General features: G+C 42.4%; 1 protein-coding gene across 1 annotated transcript; it reads left to right on the plus strand.

Moving 5' to 3' along the window:
- Positions 1 to 2,062: 2,062 nt before the first annotated feature.
- LOC138897389 (uncharacterized) lies at positions 2,063 to 4,687 on the plus strand. Its single transcript, XM_070183355.1, has 5 exons — positions 2,063 to 2,288; positions 2,661 to 3,301; positions 3,803 to 4,027; positions 4,136 to 4,326; positions 4,462 to 4,687. Exons 1-5 carry the CDS (start codon positions 2,063 to 2,065, stop codon positions 4,685 to 4,687), a joined length of 1,509 nt encoding a protein of 502 aa, XP_070039456.1.
- Positions 4,688 to 12,081: the final 7,394 nt, after the last annotated feature.

Raw genomic sequence — 12,081 nt, forward strand, 5'->3', positions numbered from 1 at the left:
ATGAAAATATTTGCCTAATTTGGTTACAATATGCGTTTTCCCTTTATTTTCCAGTTATGTTCACTTGCTCCGAATCATTTTTAAAAAAATTTGCTATATCATGTCTTTCCCCATCCCCAACCTTTTGTTTGCTTTATTGTAATTCTTTCACATTGCGCGAACTAACTTCTTCCTTATTTTCCTTTCTTTTTATGTCTTTACGCTCCATTTAATACTGCGTTTATTGTCTTCATCATGAAAAATACTTGACAACATGTTGCTTTATCTTTACATAAAGCATGCTCCACATCATATTCCACTCATGCGTAATTAATACTATAGCGGCGCTTGATGAGTGTCCGCGCTCTTCCTAAATCACCCTTTTAAATTTAAAAAGACTTATTTGCGGTAAAACTAGCCGATCAACGGTGCAATCGACGGTTCCGTGCCTTTCCCTCTCAAGTTGTCCACTTGAGGGTACCGGTCTAGACTCTTCTAGAAACCCTCACTCTAATATTAACTGTGCATGCATCATGTCTAAACCTAGTATGGGTTAGAATGTTGTCCACGTAATAACTCTCTAAGGCAAGCCTTGTCCAAAGCCCACCGGGATTTCCTTAAATCCCAATGGGTACAATCATGATATGTGCATTATTTGGAGAAAACATGTCGATATGCTAATCATTAATATGTAAATAGTCGAATCCGGAGGGGGAAAGGGCTAACTTTATTTGTTTTGCGTAAATGAGGCACGAAGTCCCCAGGTTCGGCATGGTTCGAAGTATCCCACCTTTGTTGCTAGATTGGTCGGAAAATCTCTCGCCAAGTGACAAAAACCATGTGAAAAGAGTTCTCGGGAATTTACCTTCTTTGTTAGATATTCAGCCGAACAATGTGTTAATTAAGGCTGCCACCATGTTCTGGGATGAGAAGAGGGTCGTCTTCCGTTTTGGTGATATAGAAATGACTCCCCTTCTAGAGGAAATAGGAGGCTTCGCTAGGCTCTAATGGGATAGCCCTGGCTTGTTGGTATCGGAAAACCGTACTTCTCAAGGTTTGCTAAAAATGATGGGTTTCAGGAAAAATGATGAGTTAGTCTGTCTGAAGAAATCTTACATACCATTCGACTTCCTTTACGAGCGTTATGGTCGCAACAAGTCATATCGTCTTTACCATGATGAATTTTCCATCACTTTTTTGGGTTGGACTCACCGCCGGGTTTTTGTATTCATTATCTGTTTTTTGGAGATGCTGATATTCCCGATATAAGGAGAAAAGGATCCACACTCGCCTAACTATGGTCACTAAGACCCTAATGGAAGGAATTGAGGGGCAAACTTACACTATTGTCCCAATGGTTGTGGCTGAGATGTACCGAGCCTTAGACCGTTGAAAAAAAGGATATATGCATTTCGAGAGTTGCAATCTGTTGCTGCAAATATGGTTGTTGGAACACCTTCAGAGAGCACAATACCATCAAGAATTTTCGCGACGACCTTGGAATGACCACATAGCTTATCACCATTCGAAGAGAATGACTTTTATCCCAGATAGGTTTGCACAACCGAGAAACGCTGTGAGCTAGGTACATTTCTTTAGCAATTTGACTGACGACAAGGTACATTGGATGTTCGAGTGGTTCCCTAGTAGTGAATTCATCATCAGGGTGAGAGATGTTCCTCATCTAGTGCTAATCGGATTAAGGAGAATCTATCCTTATGCTCCTATCAGAGTCATGAGGCAAGCTGGGAGAAAACAGGTTATACCACGAGTTTCCAAAATGGTTCATTACAAAGCAGACTTCCAAGGGAATGCCATTCCATTCAAGTTCGAGGCACATCATATGTGGCATCAAAAGATTATTGTGGAGAAAGATACCATCGAGCCAGACATGTATCATGCTGGCCATGTGTACTTCTACCCATCATGGTTGGTCGATGACATAGCAGGAGAGGTCAAGCCAGGGGTTGATTTGAGAAATAGGGTCTTAGACGACGCTGCTGAAGCACAAGTCAAATACATGAGGTTGCGCAAAATGGTCTTTGAATCCAAGGCCAGGCATTTGGAATAACATAAAGTGGACATGGAAGCAATCAATGAATGGAGGGGAATTGCTACTAAATCAACAGAAAGATTGGAGTATTTGGAGCAAGGTTTGATGGACGATATGAGTGGTATCAGGAAAGACAACGCTGCGCACGCTGAGAATGTCGAAACTTCAGATGGTCGAAGTACTCCGACGCAGAATGACATGGTTTTACGGTTAGAGCAAAAGATACTGGAGTTACAAGGGGAACTTGAGCATGTCCGTAACTTGGCAAACCTTTCCCTTACCCTGAATGTTCCCGACATCAACCAACAAAATGCCCAAAACCTAACACCTCCTCAAAACACACAAAACCAGCACCCGCAAAATCCTCGCGCACCTCATCAATACGCCATGCCTCCCCAAAATCCTAATCCTCTACCAGTACCAACTCCTCCACAACATCATCATCATCCGACCCAGTACTCACAAATTACCACCTACCACACTCCTCAAAATGCACCACAACCTACTCCTGATCCCCAAAACTCAACCAATGGTCACCACTACACCCAAATCCCTAGAGTCCACCAAAGTAACCCAATATACATGGAAACCTTACCCCACACTTCACAACAAACCCCGTATATACCAGAATCCGCTGAGAAGGACCTGCTTATCAAGAACATAGCAGAAGAACTTAAGAAGCTTACAAGTCGAGTCCAAGGTGTTGAAGGTGGTAAAGGCATCGAAGGTTTGAACTATGAGGATTTATGTATTCAACCGGACGTAGAAGTTCCAGAGGATTACAAACCTCCTAAGTTCAAAATGTTCGACGGGACAGGTGATCCAAAGGTACATCTAAGGACGTATTGCGACAAACTCGTAGGGGTTGGCAAAGATGAAAGAATCTGCATGAAGCTGTTCATGAGGAGCCTCACTGGAGACGCCCTATCCTGGTACATCAGTCAAAATCCAAAGAAGTGGATTAATTGGGTAAGCATGGCGTCAGCTTTTGTGGATCGGTTCAGATTCAACACAGAGAATGCACCAGACGTCTTCTATATCCAAAATCTTAAGAAGAATCCAACAGAAACTTTCCGCGAGTATGCTACACGGTGGAGATCAGAGACTACAAAAGTAAGGCCAGCATTGGAAGAAGAACAAATGAACAGATTCTTTGTCCGGGCCCAGGATCCGCAATATTATGAGAGGTTGATAGTTATTGAAAATCATAAATTCTCCGACATCATCAAATTGAGAGAAAGAATAGAAGAGAGAATCAAAAGCGGGATGGTAATAAATTTTGAGGCACTCCAGGCTACGAACAAAGCCTTGCAGTCGGGGGGTATATCTAAAAAGAAGGAAGTAGGGACTGTGATGGTAGCCCAAGGACTGAAGTCTCCTCTCACATACCAAACACCTCCACCCATATATCAACCTTCACTTCCTAGATATCAATAACCCGCTACCGCCTACCACACTTACAACTTTCAGCCAGCATATTACCACTCACCACCAGCCCGCCAAAACTACCAAAAACCCAGGCCAAATTTTGACCATAGGCCGTCCAGACAATACACTCCTATTGCCAAACCTATTGACCAGTTGTATGAGAGATTGAAAGCTGCCGGTTATGTCACTCCCATTCCCGTTGTCGCCATGGAAAATTCCTCTCAATGGGTCAATCCGAATACGATATGTGCCTACCATTCGGGCATGAAGGGTCACACTATTGATGAATGCCGCACTCTGAAGGATTAGATCCAGACGCTGATTGATACCAAAGTTATACAGGCAAAGGAGACTGCACCTAACGTCCGCAACAATCCCCTCCTGGATCACAGGGGCGAGGGGGTAAATGTGATAGAAACTGATGAAGAATGGGACCCGGAGGGATCAATTTGGCTCATTCGAGAAGAGGATGATCCCAAAATGCCAGTCACTCTCATGCCTATTGTGGTACAGATACAGTCACTGATTGAAGTTGATGTAGCCGCACCGACTTCGTTCGAGGTTGAAGTAACAACGCCCTCAGCCACGCCAACTCCGTTCGAAGTAGAAGTGACCACACCATTCACCGTAACGGTAGCACCCACACCATCCTTTAATTCCAATGCTGTGCCCTAGGACTATACTGCAAAAGCGAGAAGGAAAGTAAAGGGGGAAATGGAAGAAACTGGTGCAACACAAGGTATGACCAGAACTGGTAGGGTTTATACGCCCGAGCATTTGGGGGAAACAAATAAAGAAGCCGCTTCTAGACAGCCTATCATTGAAACCGGCTCGGATGATCTTTGGAGAAAGGTGAAAGCAAGGGAGTATTCTATGGTTGATCATTTGAACAAAACCCCTGCTCAGATATCCATTCTATCACTACTGCAGAATTCTGAGGCACATAGGAACGCGTTGATGAAAGTGTTGAATGAGGCTTATGTACCCAACAATATTACCAGTGGAGAGATGGATAACATGGTAGGACAAGTATTGGAAAGCCATAAGATCACTTTTCACGAAGATGAATTGCCACCAGAAGGGTTGAGCCATAACAGGGCGTTGCATATCATAGTACAGTGCGAAGACAAATTCATTGCCAGGGTCTTGATAGATAGGGGTTCAAGTCTCAACATCTACCCGTTGAATACTTTGAAGAGGTTAGGTAAAGGTTTGCATGAGATATGAGCAGGAACTATGAACATAAAAGCGTTCGATGGGTCTCAAAGGGCCATAATCGGAGAAACCAACCTCTGCTTACAAATGGGTCCAACTTGGTTTGATGTTGAATTCCAAGTGCTTGACATATCCGCCTCATACAATCTATTATTGGGATGACCTTGGATACACGTCGCTGGGGCTGTAGTGTCTACTCTGCATCAGGCTGTGAAGTTCGAATGGAATCATCAGGAGGTAATCATTCATAGAGACGGGAGTAACCCTATTTACACCAACCAGTCTGTCCCGGTTGTGGAGAATAGAAGGAAGTTAGGGGGAGAGACTTACCATCGTATTGAGCGTGTTAACGTGATCAAGAAGGACAAATGGTGGAGTAGCAAAATAGAAAGCATATTGGCATGGACAGGGTATGAACCCGGCAAGGGTCTTGGAAAGAATCTCCAAGGGATCACCAAATTAATACAGTTAAAACATCATGGCACGTCCTTTGGACTGGGATATCAATACACCTGGCACGAGTATCAGAATTGGTCACCACCATGGCGATACCACATTTGAGCCAATCCTTCCATCAGGCTGATATGATGTGGGGATCCGAAGAAGATGAAGCGCTAGCTGGTTTGAGGAATCTATTCTTGGAAGATGAAGACATGGACTGCAGTGTAATAGTTGAGGAGGAGGAGGAAGAAGGCCTCGTCATCCAGATAGTGGAGAAGGGAGCTGTTCTTAGGAACTGGACTGCCACACCATCAAGGGCCCGCCGAGTTCCGGGGTAGCCTGGCTGCTAGTGTCATTTATTTTGAAAACAATTCTTATGAGCATTTTTAAAACATTTTTAGTATTTTGTTTTGAAACACTTGTTTGAATCATTAAAAATCGCTTTTGTTTGACATCTTGATAATTATCAATGGTTTGCTATTTTATTATTTATTACTATTCTCTATATTTTTCTCTCTACAACATTACTATTTCTTATCGTGATGAACCAACAACAGTGATATGTAATAAGACAACGCAACATAAGGATAGTGACTCGAAAGAAATAGAAGAAGAGGATATAATACCTGAGGAAATTGTTAGAGAAGTTGAAGATTTTGAGAACAAGCCTAAGTCCAACCTGGACGAAACTGAGATAGTCAACTTGGGAGATTCCGAAACAGTCAAAGAAACTCGCATAAGTTGTCACCATCAGAGAAAGAAGAATACACCCGTTTCCTAAAAGAACATGAAGACATTTTCGCATGGTCTTATGATGATATGACTGGTTTGAGCACGTCTATAATGGCTTATAAACTACCCACCAACCCAATGTGTCCGCCAGTAAAGCAGAAGCTCAGAAAGTTCAAGCCAGATATGAGTCTTAAAATCAAAGAAGAAGTTACTAAGCAGATCAAAGCTCAGGTTCTCAGAGTGGTTGAATATCCAGCTTGGTTGGCTAACATCGTGCCAGTTCTGAAGAAGGATGGGAAAGTCAGAGTATGCGTTGATTATCGGGACCTAAACAGAGCAAGTCCCAAGGATGATTTCCCGTTACCCAACATACACATACTGATCGACAACTGCGCCAAGCATGAACTCCAATCCTTTGTGGATTATTTCGCGGGATATCATCAGATCTGGATGGATGAAGAGGATGCCGAAAGACAGCTTTTATTACACCGTGGGGGGGGTGTACTGCTATAAAATGATGCCATTTGGTCTGAAGAATGCTGGGGCCACTTATATGAGGGACATGACAACTATTTTCCATGACATGATACACAAGGAGATAGAGGTATATGTGGATGATGTCATCATCAAATCCAAGAAGAGTACATATTACATATCAGACTTGAGGAAATTCTTTGATCGGCTTCAGAGGTACAATTTGAAATTGAATCCAGCAAAATGTGCCTTCGGGGTCCCCGCAGGAAAGTTGTTAGGATTCATCGTCAGCCGCTGAGGAATTGAGTTAGACCCATCAAAGGTCAAGGCTATCCAGGATTTGCCACCTCCAAAGAACAAGAAAGACATGATGAGCTTCTTGGGACGTCTTAATTACATCAGCCGCTTAATAGCACAATTAACCATGATCTGTGAGCCGATTTTCAAAATGTTAAAGAAGGATGCCGCAACCAGTTGGACTGAAGACTGCCAGAAAGCTTTTGACAGAATCAAAGTATATTTGTCCACACCGCCAGTCCTGGTCCCACCAGAACCTGGTAGACCACTGCTGCTCTATCTCTCCGTATTAGATGAGGCTTTCGGTTGTGTCTTGGGACAACATGATGAGACGGGAAGGAAAGAAAATGACATATACTATCTGAGTAAGAATTTCACACCCTATGAAGCACGGTATTCTTTGATGGAACGCACCTGCTGCACTTTGACCTGGATAGCCCAGAAACTGAGGCACTACTTCTGTGCCTATACCACATATCTCATATCACGGATGGATCCTCTGAAGTACATCTTCCAGAAACCCATGCCTACAGGGAAGCTGGCAAAATGGCAGATATTGTTGAGTGAATTTGACATCGTCTATGTGACTCAGAAGACGGTTAAGGGACAAGCATTAGCGGATCATCTTGCAGAAAATCTTGTAGGAGGAGAATACGAACCTCTAAAAACGTATTTTCCTGATGAAGAAGTATCATTCGTAGGAGAAGATATCGCCGAAGCCTATGATGGATGGAGAATGTTTTTCGATGGAGCCGCAAACTTCAAAGGAGTGGGTATTGGAGCTGTTTTGGTGTCAGAAATAGGTCAACTTTATCCGGTATCCGTGAAACTCAAATTTCCGTGCACCAATAATATGGCAGAATATGAGGCTTGCATATTGAGGCCCAATTTGGCCGTTGACATGAATATCTAGGAATTACTAGTAATTGGTGATTCAGATCTTCTGGTACATCAGGTGCAGGGAGAATGGGCTGCAAAGAATACCAAGATATTACCATATCTATATCATGTGCAAGAGATGATGAAGAGGTTCATGAAGATAGAGTTTAGATATGTCCCGAGAATCCAAAATGAGTTCGCAGACGCATTGGCCACTTTGTCCTCCATGATACAGTATCCGGACAAGAATTTCATCGACCCCATTCCAGTAAGGATTCAAAATCAGCTAACTTACTGCACTCATGTTGAAGTAGAAGCAGATGAGAATCCATGGTTCCATGATATCAAGGAGTACTTGGCAAAATGAGAGTACCCGGAGCATGCAAATCATATTAAAAAATGCACGCTCCAAAGATTATCCAACTATTTCTTCCAAAGTGGAGGAATTATGTACAGAAGGACTCCAGACCTAGGGTTATTACGGTGTGTTAACGCCAAAGAAGCTTCCAAACTGCTCGAAGAGATACACTCTTGAACTTGCGGACCACACATGAATGGTTTTGTTTTAGCCAAGAAGATACTGAGGTCATGTTATTTTTGGATGACTATAGAAACAGACTACATCAGCTATGTCCAGAAATGTCATCAGTGCCAAATACACGGAGATATGATATGGGTGCCGCCAAATGAACTCAATGCAACGAGTGCACCTTGGCCTTTTGCCGCTTGGGGAATGGACGTCATTGGACCAATCGAGCCCGCCGCTTTAAACGGGCACAGGTTCATTTTAGTGGCCATAGACTACTTCACAAAATGGGTCAAAGCTGCATCCTACAAAGCTGTAACTAAGAAAGTCGTCGCAGATTTTGTCAAAGATCGTATTGTTTGCCGATTCGGGGTTCCAGAGTCCATCATCACAGACAACGCCGCCAATCTCAACAGTGACCTAATGAAAGCTATGTGCAAGACCTTCAAAATCAAGCACAAGAATTCCACAGCATACAGGCCTCAAATGAATGGAGCCATGGAGGCCGCAAACAAGAATATCAAGAAAATACTAAGGAAGATGGTAGACAACCACAAGCAATGGCATGAGAAGTTACCATTTGCCTTATTGGGGTACCGTACCACAGTTCGCACATCAACCGGGGCAACTCCCTATTTGCTGGTCTACGGTACCGAAGCTGTCATTCCTGCCGAGGTTGAAATTTCTTCTTTAAGAATTATACAAGAAGCTGAACTCAGTGATGCAGAATGGATAAGAAGCCGCTATGAATAATTAGCTCTCATTGACGGGAAAAGAATGAATGCAGTGTGTCATGGTCAACTCTATCAGAATAGAATGCCCAGAGCTTTCAACAAAAGGGTCAAACCTAGACAGTTCGAACCGGGGCAGCTGGTACTGAAGCGGATCTTCCCGCATCAAGATGAAGCCAAAGGAAAATTTTTGCCTAATTGGTAAGGGCCCTACATGGTTCACAGAGTACTAACAGATGGAGCACTCATACTCGCAGAAATGGATGGAGATATTTGGCCAAAGCCTATTAACTCAGATGCAGTCAAAAGATATTATGCTTAGAATGTTTGCATTTCTTCATCTGATGTAATTGAACCACGCTTGATCTGATTCCTGTTTAAGAGGGGATACGTATGCAGCCCTGTGGGTTCGTTCACAATTCAATAAAATTTTCGTTTTCCCCATAACTAGAAACTGGGGCAGAATTTTGAGGAGGACCCTCAAAATTCCGGATCAAGTCCAGCCAACGTCATCATATGCAGAACATTCAGAGAGTCGCCTAAGTAAACTGGGGCAGAATTTTGAGGAGGACCCTCAAAATTCTAAGGAAGTCGCAATGTCTCTAAAGTGTCACAGTAATTGGTTCATCTAATTTATCCGATATTGCATACTAATGTATTTTAAATAACTACATTCATCATATGCACGTACATTTTCAAAAACTTTATTTTTATGAAACAGCCAGATGCTACCCGTGGTAACTTAAGTAGGACTTCGATACAGAGCAAAGCAAAGTAGGAAGGTGAAGGCGCGAACCAACCTTCCCCCGTAAAACTCACGATTGTCCTTTGGATGCAAGAACAAGAAATATTCTCAAATTCGGGCACACCTCAGAATCACTGTCTTCATAACGACAAAGCTGCTAAGTGCAAACACATTTCCAGCTAAGAAATACTCTGCTACTACTTATTATCTGTTCATTGCATGAGACTAAGTATTATCTCCCGCTTGCATGAGGCTAAGCACTGCCTTCCCCTGCATGAGACTAAGCATTGTCTCCACCTTTGCAAGAGGTTAAGCCCTGCCTCCTCAATTGCATAAGGCTAAGCACTGCCTTCCCCTACATGAGACTAAGCATTGTCTCCATCTTGCATGAGGCTAAGCCCCGCCTCCTTAATTGCATAAGGCTAAGCACTGCCTTCCCCTGCATGAGACTAAGCATTGTCTCCACCTTTGCATGAGGCTAAGCCCTGCCTCCTCAATTGCATAAGGCTAAGCATTTTCTTCCCCTGCATGAGACTAAGAATTGTCTCCCATCTTGCATAAGGCTAAGCATTGCTTCCCCTGCACGAGACTAAGCATTGTCTCCCACTTGCATGAGGCTAAGCCCTGCCTCCTCTTGCATGAGACTAAGCATTGTATCCCATCTTGCATAAGGCTAAGCCCTGCTTCCTCCTTGCATGAGACTAAGCATTGTCTCCCATTTCGCATGAGGCTAAGCATTGCCTCCCTAATTGCATAAGGCTAAGCTCTGCCTTTCTTTTCATAACACCAAATGCTATGCTACTTGAAATCTAGCATTATTTTCTATTTTTCTTGGGGCTAAGATCTGCCCCTGATCTTACACAAGACTAAGCTCTGTCTTGTTTCGCTTCGCATATGACCAAACATCATGTCTTTGCATCTCATAGGCTGAAACAATGCCATTCTATCCAAAGGCATCATAGTCCGAAGGCATCATCCTCATAGCCAGAAGACACCATGCCATGGCCTGAGGATCTCTCAATATTGCACATTATTATTCAAAGGCGTCATAGTTCAGAGGCACCATTTTCATGGCCCGAGAACATCATTTCATGGCCTGCGAATCCCTTATCACACAATTCATGGCCCAGGACATTATGGTCTAAGGACATCATCCCCATCGTCCAAAGACATCTTTCATGGTCCAAAGGGAATTTGCATCATGTTTAAATTATCGCAATATACACCTGCATGCATTGTATTTAAGTTTTGCAGGTAATCCAGGAGGTAACCGTTCTCCCAACGGGAGCAATCTTCGCTCCAGTTTTCGTTCAATATTCACACCCTGTAACTACCTCAAATACAGCCAACCACCATCCATTACCCATTTCCACTTGTTGACCGTTCAAATACCCATAACCGTTCCAAGGTACATTCATTCACAACTCCGATGTCGTCCTATCTAGAAGAACCTGTCTATTCCTACAACAACTCCATCGACTCAGTTCACCGCTGGATCCAGAACTACACACGGCCTGATTCCTGTAAAACCAGGGATATGTAGGCAACTCAAAAATCGGAGTTCGGCCTCCATTTTTCAAATCACCCCATTTGGTCAAAATCGGTCATCATTTCTTTACCCGACAACTCTTTCATAATTTCCGAGTAAAGAGGGGCAGCTGTTGATACCCAATTCTTTCCTCATATTTTTAAAATATATATATACTTTCAAAATAGTATATTTGCATTATCATTTAGTTGATAAACCTATACAAGCTCTTTTTTTTCATAATTTTCCATAATTTTTAAAGGCTTTAAATCAATTTTTTTTCTGTATTTTATTGTATAAATATCCAATAATTATCCTTCAAATTATTATTATGATGATTTAATCATCCAAACTTATCATTTACACCAACATGTATGTTTTTAAATATTTTACTGCATTTTTTATAATTATATTTGCATTTTTAGGCTAATTACACATTTTTGCAATAATAGCCCATATTCATGTATAATTATATTATTTATGCAAAAAATAACTTTTTATATTTTTATAATTTAAGTTATTATTTTTAATCATTTTAGTGCACAAATAATATTTTGTTATGTATTAATTACTTTTATAAATTATTTATTTTATTAAATATTGGGTATTTAAAAACTAACCTAAAATCCTACCTATTTTCGGACCAATTACTGGCCCAAAATCTAATACCCTAGACCAAAAAACCCCAAGCCCAAACCAAATTAACCCAACCCCTAACCCGGTCGCGACCCGTTTCTAATAACCCGACCCAACTACCCTTTAATCGTGGTCGTTGATCTCTGAGATCAACGGCCCATATCAAACCCTCCCCTATAAACTAACCCAAACCCCAACCCTAATTCCATTCTCCCCCGTCCGCTGCCCTAATATCCCTCACCTCCCTTCTCCCTCCTAAGAACCCTAGCCCCCCCTAAATCCTCTTATAATCCCGTCTAATATGGGATTCTATGGCTACTACTTGCCATATATGACCTCCTTTGGGTATTGGTTACTCTCCTATACTGCTTGCCTAAACATGGCAAGCAGATCTCCACAAGATCGAACCAAAATAGG

This window comes from Nicotiana tomentosiformis, chromosome 8, assembly GCF_000390325.3.
Source record: "Nicotiana tomentosiformis chromosome 8, ASM39032v3, whole genome shotgun sequence".
Classification (NCBI taxonomy): domain Eukaryota; kingdom Viridiplantae; phylum Streptophyta; class Magnoliopsida; order Solanales; family Solanaceae; genus Nicotiana; species Nicotiana tomentosiformis.

Coding starts and splice junctions, on each gene's coding strand:
- LOC138897389 (XM_070183355.1), top strand. CDS start 2,063: ATGGAAGCAATCAATGAATGGAGGGGAATTGCTACTAAATCAACAGAA. Junction 4,028..4,135: donor CGACTTCGTTCGAGGTTGAA/GTAACAACGCCC, acceptor GCTGTGCCCTAG/GACTATACTGCAAAAGCGAG. Junction 4,327..4,461: donor AGAAAGGTGAAAGCAAGGGA/GTATTCTATGGT, acceptor CAATATTACCAG/TGGAGAGATGGATAACATGG.